Genomic DNA, 22,851 nt, shown 5'->3' with positions numbered 1-22,851 from the left:
GTATAAGTAAAAGCATTGAAAAGTATGGAGTCTATTTTTTTCCCCATAGTTGTTTTGAATGACTGTAATTGAAGGTGTTGATTTTGTGTCAGTAGCAGCCATAATTAAGAGAAGAAACATTAGAAAATTTATTTGATCAATGCCCTACTTTTGCACAAACAAAAAAAAAATTCCAGTCAAGGTAGAAATGGACACAGTTACAATATGAAACTGACTACAAATATTCAATCTATTTAGTATTAAAAAATCTGAATGAATATTAAAACTTTGTTATTTTCTGTCCCTATTTGCAAAGCTAGTAGCACACATTTAAATGTAAATATGTAACATTTTTAAGGTAGCTATGTCAATATAAAAATCAAAAGAATTTTCTGAATATATGTTTGGATCTTTTAAAATGTATCTTTATGTTCCTCAAGAAATCTAGAAATTGGACTTTTAATTAGTTTTTGATACATCCAAGCTTTTCAAGACTGAAAAAAGCATGTGTGCTCTACACACCACATGCAGAAAGTGCTGGTTATGGTGCATGCATGCCTATCATCATCTGAATGTTCACAGTATTATTTTTAAGGACATGACAGTCTGTTTTCCTTTTCATTATGTGGTTTTAAGCTTCTGTTTATGTTTCTAAGTTACTGTGAAATTGGGAGCATTTTATGCAGAGATCGACTGTTATCTCCTGAATATCAGCTATCAGAAAATATCACAGTGTGTCTTATGATGGGAATGATGATTTTCTATTATATCTGACAAAATTGAATTAGCACCTTCACATAGATTAGCACATTGGCTGAGTGTGAGGATTTTCCTGGAAGATTTTTAAGGCATTGAGCCTTCCAGCTGTAATTCGGTTAACACAGTTCTAAGTGACTTGAATGTCAGTGTTGGCAGTTTAAGTGGTATAATATTTCTGAAAGCAGGAAGAGAAACACTCTCATGTTCACTTCATTCAAAGACCACTTTGAGAAGAGGACATATGTTTCTTTAAGGTTATCACTGAGTGTAACTGTAATAAAGCACAGAATTACAGAATGATTGAGGTTGAAGACACCTCTCTAGGTCATACAGTCCAACCAGAAATGGTTTTTCAGCACCACATCTCTCTGGCTTCTAAATATCTCCAAGAATGGAGGGTTCACAACCTCCCGTGTGAATTTTCGGTAAACCTTACAGAAAAGAAGTGTTTCCTGGTGTTCAGAAAGAGCCTGCTGTGTTTCAATATGTACCTGTTGCCTCTTGTCCTATTACTGGGCACCAGAGGAAAGAGCCTGGCTCTTTGCACCTTCCCTTCAGGTTTTTGTATTCATTACTAAGATCCCCCCTAAGCCTTCTCTAAGCAGAACAGTCTCAGCTCTCAGCCTGTGCTCCCAGCACAGATTCTCCAGTCCCTTAATCAGCTTTGTGGGCCTTTGTTGGACATTGCTGTCTGTACATATAATTTGTATTCAGGAGCCTAGAGCTGGACACAGCACTCCAGGTGTGGGCTCATTAGTTCTGAATCCAAAACACAGCACTTGTAACAGCTGCTGAAAAGAAATTAACTCTCTCCCAGCTGAATCCAGGACAAGTAGACATTATCTTAAAATATGGTGGGACATTTTGATGAGGTTTGTGCCAAAAAATGAACAAATAGTTCCGTGAATATATAGATAATTCAGGTGATCCCTAGAAGGCTTTTCTAGAATCATAGAATATTCTGAGTTAGAAGGCACCCATCAGATCATGGAGACCAACTCCTGGCCCTGCACAGGACACCCCAAGAATCACAGCATGTGCCTGAGAGCACTGTCCAAACACTTCTTGAACTCTGTCATGCTCGGTACTGTGACCACTTTTCTGGGGAGCCTGTTCTAGTGCCCAGCCACTGGCTGAAAAGCAGTTTCCCAATATCCAACGTAAACCTCCACTGACACAGCTTCGTGCCATTGCCTCAAGTCCAGCCACGGGTCATGAGAGTGAAGAAATTGGGACCTGCCTTCTCTTTCCTTCATGAGGATGTTGAAGGCCCCAATGAAGTCTTCCCTTGGTCTTCTCTTCTCCAGGCTAAGCAAGACAAGCGACCTCATACAGTTTCCCCTCCAGTCCTGTCATCATCCTCATGGCCCTCCTTCGGATATTCTCTAACATCCTAATGTCTTCTCTGTATTGTGGCACCCAAAACTGCCCCCAGCACTCGAGGTGAGGCCCTCCAGTGCAGAGCAGGACAATCCCCTCCCTTGCCCAGCTGGCCATGCTGTCCCTGATGTCCCCAGGACAGGGATGTCCCTCCTGGCTGCCAGGGCCCTGCTGGCTCAGGCTCATCTTGCCACCAACCAGGACCCCCAGGGCCCTTATGAGAAATATCATGCTGAAACAAAGCCAGTGGCATCTGCCCTGCATATTTAATCCTTCCTCCAATACAAAGAGCTTGAGTTGGTGTTATTCAGCAATATATTCTCATGGATTCTGCAAGTTAAAGGAACTGGGAACAATTAGAACTGAATATCCTGAGAGAGAAGACATAACTTACAAACTAATAATGTAAACCATCCTGTACTAGCTAAATTAAGCAGTGAAAAGCAAGATTACAATCTGATGATAAAGTATAATGAAGAAGTTATTACCTGGTAACTCATATAATGAAATTAACACTGCTTAGAGCTGGCTGTTAATTCTTTTTTGGCATTGGGACTTAGAAACAGAGAGAAATAAAATCAGGTGAGAGAGAATGCTCTTTCAGAGAGGTAAAAATGAAATGATAAAAGATGTAATTGAATCCTGGACTACATGAAAGTTAGTTTCTTTGGTCCTAAGGGGAAGCTAATAGTGTAGCTTTGTTTCCATTCACTTCAATTTATGCATGAGTACAAGTCTTATTAGGGCCTTGTAACAACACTTACTAATCTTTAGGAACTGTTGTGTAGGAAAATTGGAACAGGGACATAGTATTTTCCCTTCCTGGTCATAAAAGTTAATGCAGGAGGAGACGGTCCAAAGATATATCAAATATCTCTTTGTGTGAATTCTGTTCACAATGCAAATTCACTCTAAATTTTCACTCACTCAATTCACTCACTTTTGCCCCAACTTTCTATGTTGGATCAACTTAGGGTATTGCTTACACAGGGATGTGTGAAAATGTCTGATTCTTTCTTATTTTGCAATATACAATAAGTACTGTGGCATTACCTAAAAACAGGATTCAAAAAATCACTATATAGTATATTTTTCTCCCAAATAGCAGATCAGAATATTGTCTAAGTTTAAAGTGCAAATACTGCTTTACCTTGCACAGTAGCTGGAATTCTCTGTTAAAGTCAGAACAATTCTAGGATGAAAATAGAGCTTTTCAAAAGTTGATTTTCTAAGATGGCTATCTAGCTATCTGAGCTCTTTCAAAGTTAATAAAGTGTCAAATTCAAAGACAAAATATTTATATGAGACATAGTAATGAGAAGAAATAAATTGTCCTTTGGATGTACTGATTGCTTTCCACTGACTGGATTAGGGCCTGGTTAACCAGCTGAGACTGGACACTGAGTTTTTTAGTGTATGAACCTAATGGTGAATTTTCATGGTTGAATTGCTTTAAAAAAATACAAACTTTTGTTAAGAAAGGCATTGTAGAAAATAGCTCTTTTCCTTTTGTTGTTTTGGTATTCTGAACTAAAAATACAGGGGACAAGGTTGTGAGTTTGGTGGTTTTTTTGGCCTTGGGGTTTAGTTATGTTACTGGGGCTTGGCATGTCAAATAAATTTAGTTTTGCTTTCTGATGAGCAGTTATTGTGGGACAGTATTGGTAAGGGTTGATGTTATTCAACAGGAAAAAAAAGAAAATATTAATAACCATAATTTGTAATGCAGTTCTGGAAAGTCAGGAATTCGAACTAAGATCTGTCTAACATGTTTTTGAATAATCCATTTATATTATTGATAGTAATTTTCCTAGAAGTAATTTTTTGTGCATTTGGTCTTATTGTAAAGGCAGTTTTTTCTCTTCCTTCAAATCTATCCCAAACTTTCATACAATTTGGTTCAGACCACAACTCCTTGTCCTAATATCTTCTGAGGCTTTCACTTACATGGTAACACTGAAGATATTTGATTGATGCAATTTAGATGGTGACACCCTGTGAACCACAGGGTATCACCTGTGTTGCACTAATTTCACTTCAGCATTTTATAACTGGTCATGCTGGAGTTCCACGAAAGATAAAAGAGCAATTGCTCAGTTAGTGCTCAGAGATTATCAACATTTAGCAATGTATGTCCTAATGGCTCTGTCCACTATAGTCAAGTACAAGACATAAACATCATGAAAATGCAGTTAATTTTTCAGGGATAAAAAGTATACTGCTAGTCCCTCAATGGACTTTTTTTCAAATACAATACTTTCCCACAATGAAGACTGCTGTGTGAATAGTGCTTTCCAAAACCTTTGACAATCTCTTGTCATTTTCTCTTCTCTTGTAGCTGATGGATGCACTGACTGGTCTGTGGATTACAAGAAATATCAAGTTCTAGTGGGAGAACCTGTTCGTATAAAATGTGCACTCTTTTATGGATATATTAGAGCTAATTACTCCCTAGCCCAAAGTGCTGGACTTAGTTTGATGTGGTACAAAAGCTCTGGACCTGGAGATTTTGAGGAACCTATAGCTTTTGATGGAACCAGAATGAGCAAAGAAGAAGACTCCATTTGGTTCAGACCAACAGTGGTACAAGACAGCGGGCTCTATGCATGTGTTATAAGGTACTATATTTTATTATACTGCATTTTAATTGACCAAACAAGAAACAAGGCTTTTAATAGTGAGACTTTAATGCCAAAGAAAATTTTTCTGACTGTCTTCTTTTTTCTTCTCCTCCTGGCATTCCCTTCCCTGAAGGTTTTTATGCCTGACTGGAACTTGCTATTGAATGTCTTGAACATATTAAACTTGCTTTTGTATAAATTTAGTAATTTATACTAAAATCTAAAATTATAAGGTGGTTGGGACTGGATGAATAACTCATCTGTTACTCTTGGAATCACTATCCCAGAATAAAAAAAAAAAAAATTCCTTTTTTACATTCAGACTTAATTTCATGTAAATTTCATTAAGTGATTTAACTGAATTGACTTTTCTTCTGTAAAAAAAAAAATTGCTATTTGATGTAAAGTAATTGCATCAAGAAAAAGCAGAAGGTGAAATTTCAGCATTTTTGCATACATCCTTTAGAATTACATCTGGCTTAATCTGATAATAGAGGCTGGGTGCCAGATGTCTTCCAAAAAATTTAACTTTCTGATTCATCAAGTTTTATCACCAGAAACTGACTGGATTCTGCTTCTGCTTTCTGCAACAGGTTTCAACTTCTTTTTGCATCTTTAATATGGTTTACACAGAGATATTTTTCCAGCCCTTTACAGTATTCCTCTCTATCTGGATAACTATAAATGTGTTCTTGCTACTAATACATGATAGAAAGAGTCAAAAAGCAAAATGTAGAGCGACTGAGTGGCTAGAAAAGGAATGCACAATGCAGCTAGAACAGTGATGCAAGGAAAAGGTGGAAATTGTTTTATCAGCAACTGGAAAGGTTTACTGTCTGCCTTTTTTTTTTATGGTTTTTTTTGGTTGTTTGGTTTTGGTTTTTCGTCTTGGATAAGAGGGAGGGGGAGCACAGGTTGCTGTCTGGTTTGTGTGTGCTGAAGGAGATTTTTACTAAATAATGTGTTTAAAAAAACATTACTCTATGAGCTCTTTATATAACCTGTGAGAAATTTCATATCACATTGTTTGGCCAATAGCATATTCAACATGGTTTTTCTGATGATGACAGTTTTCTTTAGAAGAAAACCACAAAAACCTACAAATTAAGTTCCTTTGGGAGAATTTTTAGTTATATTTGGATTAATATTTTCTGATAAGTGTGTAACAGTAGCTATGAAAATGAAAACAGTTTTGTCAATTATTCCATAATGCTATTTAAAATACCATAATTAATCTCCTCTGTTTATATAAAGAAAACCTTAATTATCTGATGTTGCAGTATCCAGCAAGTATAGATAAGTGCTGAATTTAGCTACTCAACATACTTTATGTTTATCATCTCAACCTGTATTAATGGCTTTTTTTACATGGATTTTTATTTAATCCAGAGGTATGTAGGACCATATAATCTGCTTTAAACTACTATGGTGGTTTGCTACCAGTCAGAAATTAGACCTAAAAATAAACCACTCCTCTTCCCACCACCCCCTATGGCAAGAGAGGGGCAAAGGCAGAGACCATTGGTTGAGATAACTGTTTACTGAAAGCAAACAGCAGTGGAGTAAGAAATGCACAGTAGTAGCAGAAATATTAATAACATATAAAAAGGTACTTGTCTTGGTTTGAAAAGACAGGTGTCTGCTAAGGAACGCAGGAGCTTCTCTCGGAATAAAAAATGTAAACCCCCTCCCTCTGAATTATTATAATTTTGAAATTAAGGGGCTCTCAGGCAAAGATATAGGAGCAGGAATAACAGTTCTTTATTAGGAAAAAAAAAAGATAAAAATAAAAAATAAAGTAATACAAAACAACACAGACAGAGTCAGAATACGACCTGACACCCTGTGGGTCAGGGTGTTGGTAGCAGTCCAATTGAAATGGTGGCTGCAGCCCTCCTGGAGTGACAGATGTGGTTCTGTTGAGGCAGTGATCCTGTACAAGACTGTAGTTTTCCTCTGAAGATCCAGTGGTGGTGTAGATGGGCCTGGTCTTCCTCTGGGAATCCAGTGGAGAAGAATGCCTGTGGTGTTCCAAATCTCAGATTCTATCCAGGTAGGAGTGTTTGGCTCCTCCCCCTGGGCGGAGCATCTCACAATTGAATGATGTAATTTTATCAGTCCTGCTGTGGCACTCAATGGCCCATTTTCAGCATATATCTCCTGGAGGGAGATTGATTGTGGAAGAGATAAAGAAAACTGCCCCACCTGCTTTTAACAGGGGACCCACTTAACAGAAGAAAACTGCCCCACCTCTATCAGATGGCAATAGAATACACATCCCCAGCCACATCTTGCAACCTAAGACAGTGTTTACACTCAAAGGGTGTTCATCACCTTGACCTAGTTCTGTGTGGCCACCAGGACAAAGACAAATTGGTGGGAGCTTCCCGCAGATGACTTTCCCCATCTCTAAGTCAAAGACAATGGAAAACAATGATGGACAAACCTCTGACAGCTAAATTGCTCATGTCTCACTGTGCTGCCACTCTGTTGCTCTGGGCTCAGCTCCTCTTGTCTCAGTTTAGCTGCTTTTTTGTTCCCTGCAGCTGCTTCCCACACCAGCACTGCCATTTTTGACCACTCTGCTCCACTGGAGTGCAGGCTGCATTTGCTGCTGGTCAGAGCCCCATCCCAGAGCCACAGCTGAGGAACAGGAAGGGATTGATGATGGCAGTATAGAGGATGGGGTCAATCCTAGACACCCCCCTTCATGAAGAGAGGGATGTCACATCACAAGGTTGCTTGTTATTTATCATACATGGACCGTGAATATAGCTGGATAAACTGCACTAAGAGTTAAAGCAAATATTCAAGTGCAGCTCCCAGAAATTATGCATATGTTACATATACCTGGTATAATAGTAAATAATAAGTTTCTGTCAAAAATTCTGCCTTTAAAGTTTCAAAAATAGCTGAAATACTGTTCCTATCAAGAGAAAACTTCCTTCATGTATTCTTTTCCTTCCCTGCCTGAAAACATCAATTACAATGTCTCTAGTATTACCCAACATAATATCAGCATAGACCAGTGGAACTGGAGTTGCATAGTTAGATGTTAGTGAACATTTATGTGATTGAGAATCACAGAATCATAGTATCATTTGGGTCGGAAAAGATCTCCAAGATCACAGACTGCAGCATTTCAACAAAGAGCTCTACATCAACTAAAACACTGCATAAAGTGCCACATCCAGTTATTTCTTGAATGCTTCCAGGGATGGTGACTTCATTTCCCTGGGCACTCCATTCCAGCGCTTAACTACCCTTTCAGGGAAGAAATTATTCCTGATGTCCAACCTGAACTTCCCCTGATGCAGCTGGCTACAACCTCCTTTATCAGGATAGATAAGATCTCTCTTGAACCTCCTCTTCTTTTGACTAAACAATCCCAGATCATTCTGCAATTCCTCATATGATTTACTCTCTAGACCTTTCACCAGCTCCACAACCCTTCCCTGGACACTGGACATGCTCCAGCTGCTTAATGTCTTTCTTGCAGTGAGTGGCTCAAAGGTGGACCTGAGATTTGAGGAATGGCCTCACCTTTGCTCAGTACAGGGGGACAGTCTCTGCCCTGCTCCTGCTGCGCACACTGTAGCTGATCCAGGCCAGGTGCCATTGGCCTGGGCTGGTCACCTGGGCTGTTGACCAGAACTCCAAGATTCTTTCCTGCTGGGCTGCTTTTGAGCCACTCTTTCCCCATCCTTTGCCACTGCATGGGGCTGTTGTGACCAAAGTGCAGGACCCATCATTTCACCTTTTTAATCTCATGCAGTTGGCCTCAGCCCATTGATCCAGCCTGTCCCAAACTCTCTGCAGAGCCTTTGTATCATTCAGCAGACCAGCATTTCTGCCGAACTCACTGTCATCTGCAGAATTACTGAGGGTGCACTCATTGCCCTCTTCTAAACCATTGATAAAAATAGAAACAAAACTGGCCCCAGTAGTGAACTTTGGGGAACCCCACTAGTGATGGCCAACAACTGGATGTAGCACCATTCACCATGACCCTTGGGATCCTGCCATCCAGCCATGGCTTATATTTATGAACGTGTTTAATGCTTATGAACATTAATTGCTTTGTTAAGCTGTAACATTTAGTGGAGAAAAATGAACAGTATGAACAATTCTTGTTCAGAAACATAGGAGTGTCTGTAAAGAATGCTTAGGATATAGACAAATAGAGATAACAATAGAAGTTTAAATAAAGCATTGCAAATTATATTATAGATGAAAAACCTTCATCTTTAACATACTTAAATTCATTAGATACTTATTAGCCATAAAAATACTGCCTATAATTAATTTAGTGATATTCAGCTTTGAAGATTCAAATTCAGATGACAGCAAGGTTCAAACAGGGAATAACAGCATCTATGGAGATTGTTCAAATCTATTTTCATCCCCAGTTGGTAAAAAAACCTGAGCACCTGCTTCAGTATGCTTAACTGTTTCCATTAGTAACACACAGTACAAGAATTTAGACAAAGAGGTAAAGTCTGAAATAGTGTGAAGCGAACAGAATTTTTGGATGGATGGATGGATGGATGGATGGATGGATGGATGGATGGATGGATGGGAGGGAGGGAGGGAGGGAGGGAGGGAGGAAGGAAGGAAGGAAGGAAGGAAGGAAGGAAGGAAGGAAGGAAGGAAGGAAGGAAGGAAGGAAGGAAGGAAGGAATCTGCATCTTAGAGGTCTTTGACAACCTTAGCAATCCTATGGTTTTAAGAAAACAACAACTCTGACAGCCTCTTGAAGTGGTGTGCAAGTTCAGGAGAACCTTGTTCAACACATGAGATGGACTTTCCTTAGTCCCTGCCTTTGTGGTCATTTGGTTTATAGAGAGCATAGGGGGCAGTTAACTGTGTCTTCATTATTTTTACACTGAATTTGTAAGCTTGTAAGTTTTGTCAGTTTTTTTTCTAAGGTCTCTTCTTTTTGAAGCTGGTAACCATCACAAGCTATCTGGCTCTTATTTTCTTATGTTTGCTCCATCTCCTTTTCAAATGAAAGCTTGGTAGGCTAGTCAAATATCCATGTAATTTTTGACTGCAACTTAGAGAGGCTTGGTGAGTTGAAAAAGCCTTCGGGCTAACATTAGGAATTTATACAAGTTGGGTAGCTGGAGCTTACATTAAGTGCTCTGTAGAGATGGCAAAAGCAGTTGCTCCTAGAAATAAATGTGGGGTTTTCTTGAAGTTAATGCTTGTTGAAAGTCAGCAGATTGAAATTTACTCAGTCTCCACTCCCCTGTCCTGACACTGCAGGAGGTCAGCTGTCTGACATTAGCATCTTCATTGTACATGATAAACACCTTCCACGTGTGCTAGGGCAAAGCAAATACCTAATACTGAGGAGAGGAACAGGTGAGTGCAGGGTACATTTTCTCATTGGGGAGTTGGTATAACTTTTGCATAAAGCTAAATTCCAGCATGTGTTTGCTATTTGCTCAGCTGAGTGAGAACTCAACGATGAAAAACAAGCAAACAAGCATGATGATGAGTAGAAAAAGGAGCAATATGACCCTTATGGTCAGTGGGTGGAATCATGACTATGTAAGGAGTCTTGATGGGCTAGAACTGAACAGGTTAGTCCAGATAATTCTTTTATGTAGGACTTAAAGGTTTCTATAAAGACTTATATTAATTTTTATGAGGGCAAAATAGCAAATGCCTATACTTTCACAGGATAGGGGAAGAATTTGGATATTGGAAAAGAAGAAGAAAAAAATAGTGTATTTGAACTGAGCAGAAGGCATTGTTAATATTTATTAACATTAATATGTCATTTTCACATCTCTCAGCTTATAGGAGTGGTGTAAATAATACTTGAAGAAAGATTTTAAAACAAGCCTTTTATGTTATATCCAGTTTCTTTTACTGCTAATTCTTTTGTTGTTCAGATATTTGCTTAAATTCAGCAGTGTAACAAATAGCAGTTTGGCTAATTCTTCCACTGTTTCATTAGACGTTTGTTAGTTTCTCCTTAAGAACACTTTCAGCAAACTAGATTTGCCTTTTGATTGTCAAGGTTCTTCTGCTCACAACTAAATTAATAATTCTGACCAAAAAAGTAACACTTCAGATCTCATTTCAACAAAATAATAAAATATGACTGTGATGTTTGGCTTTGCATAGGTAGTTTAAGAGAGGAAAGTCCTAAAAGATAGTCGGGTTGTATTACTGTGCATTGTTCATAGTAAAAAACACCCATAGCTTCTTTTTTATTAAAGAGTAAACAGTATTTTTTCTGTTTTACACTTTGCTTCTAACTTCATCCATCTTAGAAAAAGTCAAAAAAACTTGCAACAGAATGGAAGAAGTGGCTTTACAGCTGCCTCTTTAGCAAATGCAGGAGAAAGAGAAAACACAAATGAAGTTAATTCCATATAATAGATATTTAAGTCAGGGATCAATTGTTTTCTTCACAATGCTACAAAAATGGAAGACAAAGGCAAAGAACTAAAATTATTTTCACTCATTTTCAAAACAGTGACTTTTAATTTTTTCAAATTTTTATAGATATTTTTTGTTTTCTCTCATAGAATTCAAAACAACCAAGTTGTATTGCTAGTAGTAATATGGGCCACCTACTTGGTCATTTAAGTTTGCTCTTAATATCTAATATTGTATTTTTAATCTGCCATGCAAGTGCTTACCTCTTTGTATATAAGCTGTCTGTGGACATCAAGTTCAGTTTAAGCATCTAGGTTCTAAAAAGCTGCATGTCAGTTGTTTCCTTTTTTAATTCTCCTTGTTCTCAGGACAGAAGGCAATTTAAGTGATGTTAGAATATAGCCAAGATTTGATTCCATTACACGGGGATAGGTGTCTAGTGCTGTTTTAGAGGCTCTAGGAGCATTTCCAGGACACTTCCAAGGGAATGACATATTGACACTAGATCTGGAGGAGGCTGAATGTGGGATACATTTGGGTAAGCCACATGCCACTACTCACCCACTCTAAGGTAAATAAAATGAGCTTTTTGTGGCTTTTAAGCTAAACCATTTTCTAGGCTCCATCAGGCAGACTGACAGCTACAGTAGGAGTTTAGATGTAGCACACAGGTGTATGAATGCAAGTGGATGACAGAACTGAAATGTCTTAAACTGCATTCTAAAATAAATTAACTTTGTGTGTTTCCATCACATACATTGAAATGCAGTGGCTGATATAAAAGTCAAGGGACATATGTCTGTACTTTAATGCTATGACATGAAGCTGGCATTTTAAAATATTAAACTTACTGGGTGAGTTTATAATACAAGAAAGTAATGGAATTGAATTAATTTATTATCTTTTTTTTTCTGAAATGCAAATCTAAAATAGTGATTGATGCTCACAAAATTTATCAAACTGACTTAAAAGACATCAGTACAACAAATGCCTTTTAGTAATCAGTTTAGTATTTCCAAGATTTCGGACCAAAAATTATTACAAATAATACTTCAGAAAATGGAAAGAAAAGCGGCAGTTGTGAGTCTTTAGTCAGGCTCCCAGAAGTATCAAATATCAGATGATCTCTGGTGAAGAGAGATGATGTTTTCATGACTTTTCCAGAAGGGTTCAATCTGAAGAGGGGGTGTGACCCAGAAAGGTTACGAATACAGCAGAGACGCTGTAGGGAATTTCCCTACTGACTACTTTCTGCCACCACTATGGTAAGAGTACATAGAGTTGGGAAGGAGATGCTGTGTTTTCAGGATGTCTTTGTAACAGTTCCATTAACATCTACTTCCCACAGCAATTAGACTATTTCCCCCAGGCCAGTACCGAGTTAAAGCAGTCCTAGCAGCAGGGAGAAGCTCTTCCATGGTCCTTTTTCTGACCCTTCCTTCTCTCTCCTCTTCCTTCACAAAGCAGAGACAGGCAGCCAATATTCCCAGTAATGAAGAAAAGGTTGTGTAGTTCCCAGTATAAAGAAGAGTGGAAAGGTGAAGGCCTCCGTTCCTCTTTCCCTTCTCTTCAATCTTCTCCTCTATTAAAAAAAAATTAAAAGGAAAAAGCTGGGATATCATCTTTATCTGATATAGAAAGAAAGAAGAAATATCTTTGTCACAAGTCTTCACTCTTAGGATTAATTATTTGTCTAGGAGTTGTTTGTGTATGCTATGGAAAATTGAGTAAATGTAAGAGGATGTCATGGTGAGAAAAATATTTTAAAAAATGGTTGGAGGGTTTTTTTTATTTTATACGTGTGAGGAAAAGTGTTCAGAAAAATTCAGATGCAAATCAGGTGGACATTTGGAAACTTGTTATAGTCATAACAAAATCAATGAAGGAGAAAACAGTGGTAAGGTTAGCAGTGAAAAATGCAATACAAAAAGACAGCAATTAAATAGAATTTAATTAATTAATTAATTAATTTCATTGACGTTTTCCAATACATCTAAGAGATTCTTTTTATTTTTGGCCATCCAGTAAATAATTTTATAGGAATTCTGGCTCCTAGTCAAAAGCACAAGTAAGAGAGAGTATGGAAGGAACTGGAGGGAAAAAATACTGATACTGATGGCAATGAAATATTGCCTGGGAAATGTAGGGCATGAAAGAAGCAAGTTACTTGCTGAGTCTGGCAATGTCAAAATAGCAGGTTTTTCAAAGGATTGCTGATGCACATGATTCAATAGTTCATTGTGAAGAGAGTAGAGTACTTGGAGAAGTGACTCAAAGTGACTCCAGATTTGATGTGCAAGAAGTAATAAAATGACTTCTTGTAACACCTAAATCATTTGGATTAAAATATCTCACTTCCTTGTTCTATTATCATAAAATCAGAGTTCACACATAAGCAAGAGGTAAATAACAACCCATGCTTGCAAAGATTCCATTTCATAATGAATTGTTTCTTCAGTTCCAATGGTGTCTACAGAATGACTAAAGAGTGACACTTTTTTAGTAAATATATCCTGAATTGATGGTACTATGAAAAAAAAAAAATTTGCTTCAGTTTTTTAATGTCGTCTTTTAAAGCTTACAGGCAGACTTAACAGATAGAACTTATTTGTAACACTGAAATAAAATATTGTTCAGATTTCCCCACTATAGAGAGAAAATAATGAAATTTGCATATTTGGTGCATGTTTAGTGTTACCATCTGTCAAAGTAGTATAGCCTGGTAGTGCTAATTTCAATAGATGAGAGTGACCAAACAAATCTTGTGGTATATAATTGCAAAAGCTGGGAAGATTAAAGGTCAATGACGTCTCTGTAATCTTCCTTCAGCCTTTTAATGTTGCAAGCATTATGATACAGCATTTAGCAGTTGAGTGCTAAATTTGGTCTTCATTTAGAAAATTAATCAAGATTAGACAGTGAGAAGGGCTCCTTTTTTCATTTTTTGCAAGAGCTAGTTTGTGCATGTAAATACACACACGCATAGTTGCTCATCTATGCTCAGCATACAGACAGATTTGAATATGAAAATATGTGCAATATTTGAAGATATATCTCTTTGTATATAATAATAAAATCACGGGGGTTGGAAGGAACCTTAAAGATTATCTATTTCCAACGCTTTGCCATGGGCAAGGACACCTTCCATGAGACCATGTTGCTCAGAGCCCCATCCAGCCTGCTCTTGAACACTTCCAGAGCCGGGACATCCACAGCTCCTTTGGGCAACCTGTGCCAGTGCCTCACTACCCCGTGGATAAAGAATTTCTTTCTAACACATAAACTAGACCTACCCTCTTTTAGCTTAACACCATTCCTCCTTGTCATATCACTATCTGCCTGTGGCAGAAGTCACTCTCCATCTTTTTTGAAGCTCCCTTCAAGGAGACTGGAAAGTCTCCTTAGAGTCTTCTCATTTCCAGGCTGAACTAACAAAGCTCTCTCAGCCTGTCCAAAGCAGAGGTGCCACAGATCACCTTCATGGCCTTTCTCTGGACCCTCTCCTACCCTCTCTAACCTCTCACATCTCTCTTGTGCTAGAGGCCTCAGCCATACATGTATCTGTAGATGCAGGATATAATAGGATTAATGACTTTCAGGTTCAGAGCTATTCTCAATCTAGATACCATGAATGTAAGTCTTATGTGTTTCAAATAGCAGTCAGTTACCCCCAGATATGATATGTTATTAAATAAAGAGCACATAGTCAAATACACCCTTGTGGTGGTTGATAATGAGTAATGACAGTCACAGGCGGTTTCTCTATGTGCGACATTATATCTACTGAAATTGTTATTGTTCATTTTATCATTAGTGCTGGTTAAAGTATGGCTATTAATATGGTACTTTACAGGCAAAAGTTTAATCAAAAAGTATTCAAATTTGTGTGCTCATTATCAGTGTTACATACTAAAATTAGCTTTGCTAGTAACATCCTTGCTTTTGGCTATAGTTTTCTTGTACTATTTGTCTGTTTGTGGATCCTTGGAAAAAGGCAAGGCTTAATAAAAATTAAATTTATTTCAGCATAACATTTTATATGTTGAGGTAAATGAAAAATAAAAGCCTTGATCTCATCTTTTAATGAAAGTATGCTTCCAGAATCCCTTTTCTCTCAATGCTGAGGAAAGAAGGATAAGGTGCACAGACCTTCAGGCCTTGTATCTCTTCAGCAGCAGAACAGAGAAGATTCTCAGCCTCAGAAACCCCCAGATCTTTCTACCAGAATACAGGCAAGGCATATGAGTGATACACTGTCCTGCAGTATGATTCTGCATAATGCGAATAACAAGGTGTAAAAACCAAAAGATGAGGCATCTTTGTTTAATTTGCTTCAGGACCCCTGGATAGGCAATATTCCAGGACTGACAGGCATTGGATTTGTCACTATTCTCAGCTGAGCTGGAAAAGAGTATCTGGAGAATTAGCACTTAAACTAATACTGAAAAAAAAAAAAAAGGCTTTAACTGAGCCACTGTTCTGGCTTCAAGGCATCTGAATCTCATTTGCTTTAGGAGCAGTTCTTTCCCCAGCAGGAAAGGGCTTACACTGCTACCAAAGTGCAGAAAATACAAGTTCTTTTCAATATAAAACTCTTCCCTCTCAAAGTGTCTGAGTTTTTGACTGAGATTCTGACTTAGCCACTGGAAAATGGCTGATAACTCCCGTGGGACCTGGATTTGCAGTTATCCATTTGTATTAAAAGCTTCAGAGCTCTTAAAAACTACAAACACTTTCTTTCCTTCTATCACACTAATGTGTTTTCATTTGAGGTAAAATTCAAGAGTTGCTGGAAATGTCCTTCATAACCATTTAGAGTCTAAACATGAATGTGAGAGTCCTCACAACACGCACCGAGTACACAGTTAAGCAGCTGGAACTCAGGAATTGAGTCTACATTATTTACCCATGGAGTAAGCTTTTTCAGCTGCTCATGCAGTCATTCCAAGTACATGTCATTTAATAGTCATTTTCATTCAGTCAAGCCTTATTTGAGAGAAGTTAATCTAAGGATCAAAAATTTCAGTTAATTTTGCAGTGCATAAAACTATCTCTTTAAGAATTGTTTGGCCTAGGTTTTCAGGTTTGGCAGAAAAAGGAAAAATATTTTCCCTGTGAGATTGCAGCCAAATATGCTAGTTTGAAAGGTGAAAGTTTAATGAAAAACCTGGATACTGAAGTGATAAAACTATATATGAGTTTATAAGGAAATGAAATCCTTTGTATTCAGCTCAGGATATGCAGTAAGTCAAACCAGGACCTGCATACTGAGCAGTCAGATAGGAAGAAAGATGAGATCAGAGACCATTTACTGGGGCTTGCACATCCAGAGTACCAAATCTGAAAAGAAAGTGGCTGAGGGGAGGAAAGACTGGGGAAAAAGAAGTTCTCATGCTATTTAAAGATAACATTGTAATATAGGCACACAGGGTGGCAGGATTAAGGAACCTTTAATTACTGCATTCCTTTACATCTAGGTTTTTTACTTCATATTTTTTGTTCAGGTATTTAAAATATACAGATTACATGGCAGCAGGGTCTTATGATTTTAATTTCAATGAGGTGTGCATACCTTGCTAAAATTAATATATTATCTCCCACTCTTCTCTCATATGAATTTTACCTTAGGCTCCGTAGCACTAGAAAATAATAACTAATAACTAGAAAAGTTATTAATAAATTGTATGGCTTTACTGCTATACAAAATTATACTGAATCCTTGTCCTTGTCCAATACATCTCTAAGATGGCAGTGAGACTTGGTAGGGACATGCACAGCTTTCACCTTTTTAGGGTGTACCATTTTTAGTCTCCCAGGTAAGGAGTGAGAGGGCCAAGTGCCCCCAGGCAGGCAGAGGTGATGCTGGAGGGGACACTGAGTGTGTGTCCAATCTCCCTGCTGCAGAACACTTGCTGGTACAGGCCAAAATACCCTCTCCCCAAAAGATTTCCTCCACAGTAGCATTGCTTCTATTCTTGGTAAGTGACAGTTCCTTTTTCTGCAGCAGCAATGTTGTATTGATCCATTCATCACTCAAACCGAGAAGAAGAATGGCCTCAAACTATGTGAGATCTACTGGACTGTTATGATACACTGACAGTAAATGCTCCATTTGTGCTTCTTGAAATTGTTAATTTTTCCATTTGGCTTTCAAGTACTGAAGCCAAAACAGCATGCAGACTCTTTATGGGCCTCAGGAACCCTCTCTCAAACTCAAGCCTGTTCATTATTCGAGGTATTATATTAGAAAAGTTGTCTGGCCTGAAATATTTTCAACTATTTTGAAAAAACAATTTCAGCTTTCCCATTACAAATAGTTTTCCTTATCATAGCAAATTTTTTTTTTTTTTTGGTGGGAACTTAGGGAATCATTCCAAAATCAATCTAAAGTCCTAGAATTTAATGTGTTGCTTGCAGGAAGTGTTCAATAGGGAATGAATGAAAACAAGGACTCTGTTAACCTCTTATATTGCTCACCAGAGAGAAAATACCTAGTTGTTAATTAGGGCAATAAACTGATAGTGTATGTAATAATGCACAATTTGTTAGAGTGGTACTTTTAAGCTGTGCTTTCCTATTCTTTATGAGAAAAATACAGCCACACCTTCAAAGCTTGTGGGTGTTTAGTGGATGAGGAAAATGAGAAAAATCATTAAAATGAAATTAAATCAGCTAAAATAGAAGAGTTTGGATTAATGTGTTTATAGCCAAAATAATATGATCAACATGATTAATCAGTAAGTGCCATTTCTTTGGACATGATATGGTCTAAAGACATGAATTTTGCCAGGGTAAATGACAGTTACATTGTGTCAGTGAAAGAGATAAGATGCAATTGCATATGAGGAAAATATCTTACAACCCAGATTTTTGGAATATGTTCTTCAAGCACTGAAAGTCAGAGTCCCTCAGTCCCATCAGGGCAGAACAGTCATGGCTGGCTGACAGGTGAGATAAGCTGGGCTGGACAGTGGGTTCCTAGTGTATTCCTAGGATATATAGATATGCTATGTATCTATAGAAAAGACTTGACATAAAGTCATTTACACAGGAGAGTGGGTGTTGTCTTAGGTGGGATGTGGAGGGTACCTGGCAGTGTGTGTCTTCCCTCTACAATGATGGGAGGGGGATAAATATATGGATGAGGCTCTGTAGCAGACTGCAGTGCAATGTTTGTGTATGACAGAACAGCAGATACTGCATTAAAACCTTAACTCTGGGAAAATGCAGCAAATTCAAGTCTCTCCTCTCAAAGTCTCATTTAAATGAGTCATTAAATGAGAATTCTGCTTGTGTTTCAGTCCTTTTACTGCCACTGAGAATCTCATTGACATGCAATACTTACTTTGACCATCATGTTTTGCTCTTTGGTGTTTAGAAAATGCAGCAAAGAAATTTAATTTGAGTGACAGAATAGCTATTATAGACTCTCAACAGTGAAGAGTGCTAAAGGGGAAGTAATGTTTTTGAGTGAACAGCTACATGATTAATAGAGTTTTGAACATTTTACATGAACCAGTATCTAGCTCCTTCTGATTCTTCAATATTTCTATTTGGAGGACATGTGAGAGTCAATGTTTCCTGAAGCACTGTAGATCAAATTTGCAGATTTTGCAAGTTATAATGCATAAATGATATATCTTTGTATAAACCTGAATCATACAGTGGACGATATTTCTTGAAAATGTACAAATAGTCACTGAGAATTGTATGATGAGTTTGATTTTCTGTCACCAAAAAAAAAACAACAAAGGATAAAATATTTAGTGCTAGGCACTCAATAATTGTTAGATAAAAATTGGCAAGGAAGTAATTTTTATGTTTTTAGAGTAAATTTGGTGTCACAATATAGATAAAAATCACAATCAAATGTGGGTGATTTGCTTATTGTGTACTACACTCAGAATTACTGCAGCTTTTTTTTTATACTTTAAGTGCATAAAGGGTATATTTATTTCAGTCATTTCAGCTTCATTAATTGGCAAATTACAACTTCAGTTAAAAGTTAGAGGTCGACATGCAGAGCATGTGAAAAAGCTTTATGATCCTAATGAGGTCATGAACTTTATATGAATTAGTGCATTTAGAAAAGAAACAGAACTGGAAATGATGCAAAAAAATTCTCCATCTTGTTTAAAATGAGTCCAATATACGAAGATGACAAATAAACAAGGATATCATGATTCACATTATTTATATTTACTTAAAATTTCTGTGTTTAGCACTGTATCCCTACATAATTTAGTTTTGGGTAGCCCTGTGAGGAATAGAGTTGGACTCTATCATTATGTGTCCACTCCAATTTGAGATAATCCATGGTACTATGATCACCATGGAATTTTGATCTTATCGTCTTGAAGATATACATTTCACTACAGAGACAATGAAAATTATGTGTCTCCTATTTAAACTTTTACAGCTTAGAGAGCAAAAAGTAATGTAATATGTTTCCAGTTCTCTGTGGTATGCATAAGAAAGGAGGAAGAGGGGAGATACATGTTTAGAACTTTCTCTAGAAAATATAAGAAATATATTTTCTTTCTCTAGAAAATATAAGAATATATTTTCTATAAAAGATATATTCTTAACACAGTGAAATAGAGGCAATTAAAGGTATTCTCTTCCAGTTCATAGCCCACTAGTTCTTCTATTATGTAGTACCCTCAGTGAACAAAGTTTAAGTGGATTGACACAGTTAGAGATCACTGGTTTATCTAATTCTAAAAATTTTGAGCTTTAGGAAACCTAAAGCCATATTTTAACTAACTTAATCATGCTTTCAAAACATTTTTAATTTCAGTAAAGGAAGCAAAATAAAAATATCTGGCTAAATGTAGAAAAATATTATGAAAAACACTCTGATCAATACAATGCCGTCCTGAATCCGAGTGAAGACAAGAATGCAATATATTAAGTATAAAGAAGTGTAATATAAAACCAGCTATTTAACCAAACCATGACTGTGATCCAGGTTTTTCTGCTTTCTTTTATTGTGCAAACACTATTGTAGCTGCTACTGTTATAAACAAAAAACACTAGCAGACAAGCATTTTGCCATTACCTGAAAATTTTGTTTTAGCTTGAAAAGTTTTAGTGTGTAGTCTAGTCTATAAATATGTAGCTACTTGATTATTATTATATATGCATTTTTTTAAATTAGCAAATATTAGTTGAAATATGTGCACCACTGCATCAGTTATGCCATGTCCAGCAGAGGTAACTAATGAGCCAAATGGCGTCCAGGATGATATGAGATAAGGCTGAGAACCTTGACAGACAACAGCCAGAGACAGCTCTACTGTGCTAGCACTTTTTTTAAACATTTCAATCCATTCTCTGGCCATTACAGATCTCCTTTTTCTGGAGAAAATATACAGCTACTCCTGGCAGATTTATACAAGTGAGACATTTGGCAGATGATAAATTAGATTAGTGTAAACACTGATTTTAATTTTCATAATGTAAGCCTATTCCAAAATGTGACCATTTAATCCCATTGTATATGCATTAAATTTCTAGAACAGAGAATGCTTCACATGCACAGGAAGAGGAACTCTGCCCAGAAGTGAAGTGACTGAGAAAAGGCCTATGTAGTCATTTTAAATAATGCTCAGACTTGAACTCATGTTTTATTTCTGCATCTGTTATCCTAAATATGTGACAGAGGACAAGAACATCAAGTCAAATTGCTCTGTGAAAGGCAGGATGAGGTTTTGTGGCCAGCAAGTTAAGCAACATGCACTCAGGCTAGAAGAAATGATTGACTTCTGGCTAGTATAGTCAGAGCCTTTGGTTTGGTGAATCCTTCATTTGCAGGAACATTAAAATGGAATAAAATTATCTTTTTAAAATACATGCTACATCTCAAACAGAAGTTACATTCCAGAACTAAAACCATGCAGTTCACAGTGTACTTCAGATGGGTGGTTAGACTACAGGGTTATAGTATGACTTCTTCAGATGTAAGGAAAAAAGAATTGGCAATGGAACCACAGCTTTTATTCCTCAGGATGCACCATAATATTGTTATTTAGAAATAGATCCTTCCCTGAGAAGGAGCCTGTAGTAGTTATCCGGGAATCTTAGCAAGAGGCCTTGATAGACCTTAAGAAAATCATGAGCTTAATACTGTGAAATAGTTGGGGTTTGTATTGCGCTAAATAAGTGTTTGTATCTGACCCATGGCCTTACTATTCATTCATGCTTATTCATTCTTCACTGTCCTTTCATTCAATTTTTTTAATACTGTAGTGAAAGAGGGCGTGATGAGTGTATGATAACATGTCCAGTCATACCAGATGAAAAAAAGAAAAAGAAGTTATGAACAGCAAAAAAAAAAAAAAAAAAAGGTTCCAAAGAATTCTGGAACATAGCATGTACTTCTCTATGTGCTTTAAAAAAATACAGGAATTTTAAGGCAGATTATTGTATTATTGTTTATCAGATTTTGAATTTATCATCATTTGTCTAGTCTTGCATGTTAGTTTGATGATTACATAATTCACACTATATATGAAAAGAAAAGACTGCATGGGTGATTTTGACAAGATGCTTCACTGAAGTTAATAGGCAGCCAAGGTGGCCTGTGAATTTTTGAAATGAAACAAATAATGTAAATAAGATGGTGTTGATTAATTGTAATTTTATCTGAAAATGAACTTTATTTCTTTTTCCTGCATGAGAGAGTATGTATGAGGAACAAAAATAATATGAAACCAATTAATAAATCTTATTTATGTATGTAGATAAGATTGGATTGTGAAGAACATTGCAGGTTGCATTGCAGAATTGTGTAACTGCCACCGCACATTTAAATCTTAGAAAATAAGAAAAGGAGTGTATGAATAGGGGGAGTTTATAAGATCATGCTGTCCATAAGTAATTTGTTTTTGTCAGAGTATCACTAGCATCCATGACAGTGAAATGTTCAGACAACATTCAAGGTTTTTATGCATTGACTGCATATGATTGAGTTTATTGGCTTTGGTCTAGTATTTAATGAACTGCCAGAAAAATTTATTACTTAGCATACGGCAAGCAACATGAATATTATCTATTCATCTTGCTAATACAGACAAAGAAAATGCTAATGTTCTTGGAGTCAGCAAACTAAAAATCTGAGGTGTTTTAATATATACATGTATTGCTTGTGTGTTCATGTACGTGCACATAAAAGTCAAGATAAGATTGGGCTATCGTGATGCATTCATGAAGACAACTACTCTCCTTGAGGAATTGTCTCCTACTGTTAACACATTTCTCATTATAAAAGCTCAAAAATTGTAGTTGAAAATTTAAATTCAAATATAGATAATACCATTTTAAAAAATCACAGTATGCACTATGTAACACAGTACTCGTAGATCCCTTTTAACATTATTTTAATGATTCCTTTGCAAGGTCAGAATGATAAGCTTTCCACACCATTTCCTATTACATTTTTAAAAATTGTGATCAATTGCATCTCCTTGTTGAAACTGGATTCTTCTGACACAGGAATTAATGACTTAATTTCGATGACAAAAGAAGGGGCACCCATCCAAGTCTTGAGGCATCAGCCCTGTGAATTAGAAGGACAAAAACTAAATAAAATAGCATCTTATCCTGTCTCATCTAGAAGAGCTGAATTTCTTCCTTGATACCAGAGAGCCCCTAAAAATATATAAAGCATGTATCATGGAAATTAGTGCATATGATATTCTAAGAACAAGTAGTT

The 22,851-nt window shown here is 36.9% G+C and overlaps 1 protein-coding gene across 1 annotated transcript in view; it reads left to right on the top strand.

Annotated features, from left to right (window-relative positions):
• The window catches only part of IL1RAPL1 (interleukin 1 receptor accessory protein like 1), a 682,112-nt gene that overhangs the window by 369,341 nt on the left and 289,920 nt on the right, over positions 1 to 22,851 (top strand). The window contains 1 exon segment of the mRNA XM_036393685.2: positions 4,457 to 4,736. Within this exon segment, the coding sequence (XP_036249578.1) occupies positions 4,457 to 4,736 (280 nt within the window).

Source organism: Molothrus ater, chromosome 2, assembly GCF_012460135.2.
Source record: "Molothrus ater isolate BHLD 08-10-18 breed brown headed cowbird chromosome 2, BPBGC_Mater_1.1, whole genome shotgun sequence".
Taxonomy (NCBI): Eukaryota; Metazoa; Chordata; class Aves; order Passeriformes; family Icteridae; genus Molothrus; species Molothrus ater.
The sequence above is the reverse complement of the archived record's forward strand: the minus strand, read 5'-3'. Positions and strand labels throughout refer to the sequence as shown.